At 39.5% G+C, this 7,044-nt stretch overlaps 1 protein-coding gene across 1 annotated transcript in view; it reads left to right on the forward strand.

Annotated features, from left to right (window-relative positions):
• Window positions 1-4,112, forward strand: part of LOC120416994 (uncharacterized) — a 33,706-nt gene extending 29,594 nt beyond the window's left edge. The window contains exon 2 of the mRNA XM_039578929.2: window positions 3,944-4,112. Coding sequence (XP_039434863.2) covers window positions 3,944-4,112 — 169 coding nt within the window. The remainder of the gene's footprint in view (window positions 1-3,943) is intronic.
• The last annotated feature ends 2,932 nt before the right edge of the window (window positions 4,113-7,044 follow it).

The raw sequence follows: 7,044 nt of genomic DNA on the forward strand, positions 1-7,044 counted from the left end.
AGTGGCCACCGGTTACCGGTGACCCGTTCCGGAGTGGCCAGGTTGGGCCAGAGGACGTTGGCATCACTTGTAATGGTCATAGTTTTTGATTTGATGAATTTTAATATGTCACATGACATGGTTCCTTGAAAATTCCGAAGTGTCCCCAAGTGGCCACCGGTTACCGGTGACCCGTTCCGGAGTGGCCAGGTTGGGCCAGAGGACGTTGGCATCACTTGTAATGGTCGTAGTTTTTAATTTGATGAATTTTGATATGTCACATGACATGGTTCCTTGCAATTTCCGAAGTGTCCCCAAATGGTCACCGGTTACCGGTGACCCGTTCCGGAGTGGCCAGGTTGGACCAGGTTCCGTCGGCATTGCTCCAATAAAGCAGGTTCTTAGTATCTTTCGTCTGCGGCCAAAAAATCCAAAATCGGTTAAATTATCTAATTTTGGTATGCGAATAACTGATTGCAGATAAATATATCCGTACCCGGGCCAAAATCAAATAGTTCATCACGTAATAATTGAATGATACCCTGCAACTGTCACTTTTCCGTATAAGGATTTCTGAACGTTCTTCGCCTCTGTTTCAAAGCTGTGGCAACCCCCACAAAATTCCCCCGAAGAAAAATTTCATGCTTTTTGTTCGCATGAGCGTGAACAAATGTATGATTTGTTTCCCATTACCATGAACGAAGTTTATGAATACGAGATCAGGAAAAACGTAACCAGACCTGGCGTTACGGTTTTTCGTGAACAAACGTTCATGGAAATCGGTTGCAATCATGCATTTGTTCACGGTGCAAAATCTTATCATAAAATTTGCTTTGTTTCCTATTTTCATGGTACGTTGTTCACGTTTACGCGAACGGACTTTTTTGCGTGTATGAATAAATAGAGATTTTGAAGACGCGACCAAGTTTTTGACTACCTTCAAGTTTTTTAAAAGTTTTTATATGTTTTCCACGGAAAAAGTCAATTCCTGAAATCGTGGATTGTGTTCATGAATTAGAGAACCACAAAGAAACATATGCACGTTTAACTTTTTGTTGCAAATAAAATTGGAAACAAATTTGAAGTCCATTTAACCAAATAGTTTTTTTGGGTCTACAAATTTTCCAGGAAATAAAGCAATGATTTATTTGTTTTTTTTTTTTTTTTTGTTTTACCTTTTAATTTTCAAAAAAAGTCTAGTATAATTGATCAAACTACTAGATGGTCATAATAAAAGCAACTTTTCACAATATATTATATCCTAAAAATTTCATAAACCTCATCAAATTCCGCTGCCTCTAAACTACGACGACTTTCAAGTACACTTCCGTCAAAACTAGGGTGTGGTCGATATTCACTATGGCAGCCGCTCAAATCGCAACCGCACTTCTAAGCCGCAGCCCCGTGATGGCGTAATAAAAATCCAAACCGCCAAAAAGATTGGTCCAAATACACGGTTTACTTTTTGCACGGTTTTATATTTACAGCATTGATGGATTACTTTGCCGCGACTCTTGACGACCGAGGCTTACAGTGAAATCCGCATCTGTATGAGTGAATATCTGTGTCCGTTGCCGTGTTTGTATTTGTACGTATGTATGTTGACAACCAGCACTCCGGATGCAACATCCAACGGTGTGTGATGGCCAGGCCCGTTGCAACTCCAAACTGAATTTATATATAGATTCGTGAGTGTGGAGTTGGCAAGAGTAGAGAGGGGGGGAGGAGGAAGTACCTGAACAACAACATCTACTCTACATGTAGGTGCACTTTCCATCATGGGAGCGCACTATAAAATCTAAAACAGCAAAAGCCACTAAAGTACCTTGATATTTTGTACCACTCTCCGTCAGTGTGCAAGTGTGCCTCGTCGAATCTCGGTGTAAACCGCCGGCCTTTGCCTTGCCGGGAGGATGCTGCAGATTTACGACGGAAAACAGTGTTGCCAAATGTTAAATTTTGACATTTCATCACTGTCTAGAACAGAAAAGATGTATTTTAATTTGGCAAAGGATATCCTTCTCATTCAAAAATGTCCAACATTCTTGAAAAATTGTTAAGATTACTAAGGGAAACGACATAATATTAGCAACGACATACACGGAAACAAGTCAACTCCCGAAATCGTGAAATAAGTTCATGAATTTAAAAACCACGAAGAAATATATTCGTGGTTCTCAAATTCGTGAACACAATTCACGATTACGGGAATTGATTTTTTTTCTGTGTAATGAAAGACTAAAAATCAAATTAAAAATGTAAAGTCAACTGAAAACCATACAAAAACAAATCAACCTTCAAACAAGATATTTTTAGAAAGTTTTTAAGTAAGAGAAAGCAAAAATATGTTTCAAGAAAATTAAAATTTTTGAAGAAAAAATTATGCAACCAACTAAGAGTTTTCAAAAATACATATTTTTTATGAGTTCTTAGATACAGTCCAGACTCGATTATCCGAAGGCATCGGAAAAATTTCACAGCAAAACGGTTTACACTCAAACCCCGATGGTTTGACACCAACTGTTGTCAAACGAACGGGGTCATTTTTTAGTTTGACACCCCTTTTACACAGAGTTCACACACACTATCAAACGTTTTTTGAACGCCGTGTAAAAAAGTGACAATTCGTCATTTTTTAGTTTGACTTTGACCAACCAACTGGGTACAAACTAAAAAAGTGTCAAACGAAAAAGTGACCAACCACCGGGGGTTGAGTGTAATTTATAAAGCAGTTTTCAATACTTTTTGTTATTTGGAAATCATGTTCGAAATGTTAAGTTTTGTTATTTTTATTGTTTGAAGTTAGTTTTTTTTTTTTTTCAGAAAGTGAAGTGAAGTTGATCATGAGACTTTCTTTGAACATTCAATTTGAGCTTTACCACTTCAAAATAAGCAATAAATCTGGCAACCCTTTCCGCGCAAAACAATTCATCGCAAAAAGAAGCTCGGATTGGTTGATGTTGTTGTTTAACTAGGCTAGGCTCCATGTCTTGCTCGTTGTTACTAAGCGCGGCTGTTGGCTCGAACTGCACGTGAAACCGTGATATACTCTGAGCGCTGAACCTGGGCAAGTTGTCAGCAGCGTGCTCTGTTGACGCATGTGTAGGTGTTTGACGTTTCGATAAAAATGCATTCAACTGAGTAAACAACGAATAATTGTAAACAGAAGATTTGGGGATAATATTTTGTATGATAAGTGGCAAAAATGCACATAATGTTATGGTTTCAGTTGAATATCTAAATTGTGAAAATCAACTTTTGAGGATCTGTTAAGGCCACAAGCTGAAATATTTAAGGCTGATCAAAATGGCGTCCTTAACTCATATTAGCCCCTTAAAATGCACATACGACAAAAAAGGACACCAGCGACCAAGTGCACCTCTGCTGCAGGTTGCAGCTTTGCAGCTCGGTGACTGATGGATGGATTGGCTTGGCTTGAGTCGGTTTGGTTTGGCTTGTGAATGCAATATAGATTGTAAATAATACACACACACGCAAACCGACACCGTCGTCGTCGAAAACAGCTTCAAGGTGCATTGCTGATGCTGCAGAGTCAGCGTGTGTGTGTGTTCTGTAATTGAACACAAAATGGCGCACGCGAGTTACTCCAAACCGCCCCAAACATATCTTGATACACAATTGCAACGTATAGAACTAGGTTCCGCCAGAAATGAGCACTCGAAAGTTGGGCAAAGTTTTACCAAGTTGATGATTGTGTTTTTGGTGAATTGATAGGTTCGAAATTGACACAATTGCAAAGTAGGAGATTTGTTGGATTGTTGTTCAACACTGCTGAGTTGTCTTAAATCTTACAAACCTGCAGTTGATATCTTTTTTGATAGCATTATATTAAAAAATGTCAAGAAAATCAATGGCAGCGTTGCAATCATTTTTTAAACAAAATTTATACTCTTTAAACAAAATTTATAACGGTTTCTTTTTCTTTTCCAAATTCTTATTACAGCGCCCAAAAAACACCCGGAAGCAGTAGCACCAGCAGTGGCGGTGGCATCGGAGGCTCCTCTAGTGCGGGTACTTCCGGTTCCAGTTCTGCCGCCGCAACCGCCGCCGCCGTAGCTGCCGCCTACAACAGCCCGTGGCAATGGACCACCATCACCGCCAGCGGGGAATGACATTATGGGGCTCGTAAAGAGCCCGCTGTTGCTGGATCTCAATCACAGACAGCTCCTCAGAGTCAACAGCACCATCAGCACCAGCACCACCACCAACAACAGCAGCAGCAACAGCAAGGTAACAGCAATAACAACAGCAACAACAACAATCAACAACAACAGCAGCAACAATCTGCAAACTCTGCACAACAACAACAACAACACAGGCAAGATCAGTTTGCCAACTTTGGACTGTCCAGTTTGCAGCAGCACCACCAGCAGCAGCAGCAGCAACAACAACAGCAACAAAATCAACAACATCAGCAACAACAGCAGCTCCAGCAACAGCAACAGGCGGCTCAACAGCAAGCTCTGGCGGCGGCGGTGGCCGCCAGTTCCGGTCATCACCAACAGCAGCAGCACCATCAGCAACAGCAGGCGAATCATCACAACGTTCCTTCCCATCACCATGCGACGGCGGCGGCCCATCACCAGCTGGCCGCCCAGAACAGCATGATGGCGGCGGCCCAGCGCAATCCGTTCGGGTTCGACTTTAGCCATTTCCAAAATTCCTACTAGACTAGTTAGGAACAGGTGGCGCGGTCCTGGAGACCGCGCCGGGTTGATGGGTTTGTATCTATAGGTAATATTTGGGTAGGCGGCGTTGATTTCTGCTAGGGGAAAGTAACTGTTGCACAGGGCGGCCGGAAGTGAAAGGATGAGGGCAAGACGGCCTTCTACCATCGAAGTCTCACTAAGAATCGGTTCCGGAAGAACCAAATATAGCCCAAAAATAATTGAAATTTCGCAAATGGATAATTTTACCATAACATTCCATCAAAACATAACATGACTTCAAAACTGGCAACACTGACTAAAGTTATGAAAACTTAGTTCAATTTACATAATTTCAAAAGGCCAGACGCCAATGTGAATCAAAATGATTCCCAAAGTCACATTTTCGTTCGACAGATTTTAAAAGGCTTTTTTTATGACTTGTCAACGCTGTGCTAAGATGTCAAATTATAAGTCTAATCGAGCTGTCAAATCTGCAACATGGAGTTAAACTTTCTGTGAAGTTTTCATGGCACTTCGAAAAGTTTAACTCCATGTTGCACGCACACACTCTCACTTTTAATTTCTCAATAGGGTCCTAAATCCCTATGAAAATGTTTACATACAACGATAAAAAGGCATGTCAGAGAACCATGTATGATCCAAATCTGTTCGCGTATTTTTGAGCAAATAAATTAAATCTACAAATCGGCATTTTGCAATGGATCTTGGCGAGCTGTCAAGCAAGATACTTTCTGTCAAGAAAGGCTGCGATTTTTTTTATCGATTTAAACATCAATTCTAGATTGAATTTTCAAAAAATCCTATCTGCATAGGAAACCCGTGACTCATTGGTTGTTTTGATAATTTACTCTAGAATATTAAACTATTTGGTTTTGTACAAAGTGTCAAAAACGAGCCTCGTTGTATGTAATAAAATAGGCAACCTGAACTAAATTTTAGGACCCAATTGGTAGATCTGTTCATCACCTACATTAATTTATTTCGTTTTGTTTACAAGCATTGTTTATCTACGAAAAGTGACATTTTATTCTTCGACGGTTGACGTTTCACCTGCAAATGTAGTAGTGAAATCGAAATTCCACGTGATAATCCAGAAATCGATGTCTGAGATTCTTTTTACTGATATTTTAAGCAAGAGAGAGAAAAGACAGGTTCTCTTTTGAAATTCTCTCATTCTTATTACGGGCCGAAAGAAACTATTTAGGCGAAGTTTTTTTAATGCTCCTACTGAGAAAATATTCATTTCTCATGGCATACGTTAGATTTAGGTGAGTTTCACAGAGATTTGGGTGAATTTTACTCAATTTTCGTTTAATAATGAGTGAATTCACCCGAACCTGACATTTGACAAAAAATACTCTTTCCTGAGTGCGTTTATGTTTGACAGTTGTTGTCACACTTCACAACTTATCTCTTGCATTATTTAATTTGATTTGTTTAACATTTCAAAAGGGCACATAACTTTTGTAAACAAGAGTGTACCCCTTTCACTCAAATGACAGTTCCCACTGAGAATTTTGGCTCGAGCATCGACTCGATTCAGGCTCGATCTCGAGCCAGATCGATTTGAGGCTCGAGCCAAAATTCTCAGTGGGTTTACATAAAGTGTAAGAGGGATATACTCTTGTTTAATTCTTGTTTTTAACAGCTGCCAGTTTTTTTTTATTATCCGCAAGTCCAAGAAAAAGGTTCAATCTTGGGTTCAATCAATTATTATTTTTGACAAAAAAGAATTAAGTTGCCCGAGATGATTCCAATTTGTGATTTAATTCGATCACAATATTTACCTTTTTTAACAGGTACAGAGACACCTCTTTTTACGCGGAGGCGTTACGCTTTTTATTTCGTCGATTTTTCTTAAATCATACAACATTTTTGCAAGCTTCAAAATGCGTGAATTAGATCTGCACAAAACGTACTAATAGCTTTTAAAAGATTGCAAAAATGTTGATGAGAACAGAGAACCTTCTTTTAAGCGATGCGTTACGTTTTTCAAATTTGTTGATTAGTGTGAAACGACGCAACATTTTTTCAATCTTTTAAAAGCATTTTGTACGTTCTGTGCAGATCTACAACCCAGTCACGAAATATTCTAGCAGAGCTGGTTCTGCCAGAATCCTGCTAGAACGGTGGAACATATCTGCTAGAATGCTGTAAGAATATCCAGCTCTGTGAGAACTCTGCTAGAATCCTGCTAGAATGCCGTGACTGGGAAAACGCTTTTTGAAGCTTGCAAAAATATTCTATGGTTGAAGAGAAATCGACGAAATAAAAAGCGTAACGCCACCGCGTAAAAAGAGGTTTCACTGTATTGTATTTGGAGCGTATTTTTTTTTTTTTACGAATGTTTTCTTTTTTTGAATAATAGAATTTT

This window comes from Culex pipiens, chromosome 2 (assembly GCF_016801865.2).
Source record: "Culex pipiens pallens isolate TS chromosome 2, TS_CPP_V2, whole genome shotgun sequence".
Classification (NCBI taxonomy): Eukaryota; Metazoa; Arthropoda; class Insecta; order Diptera; family Culicidae; genus Culex; species Culex pipiens.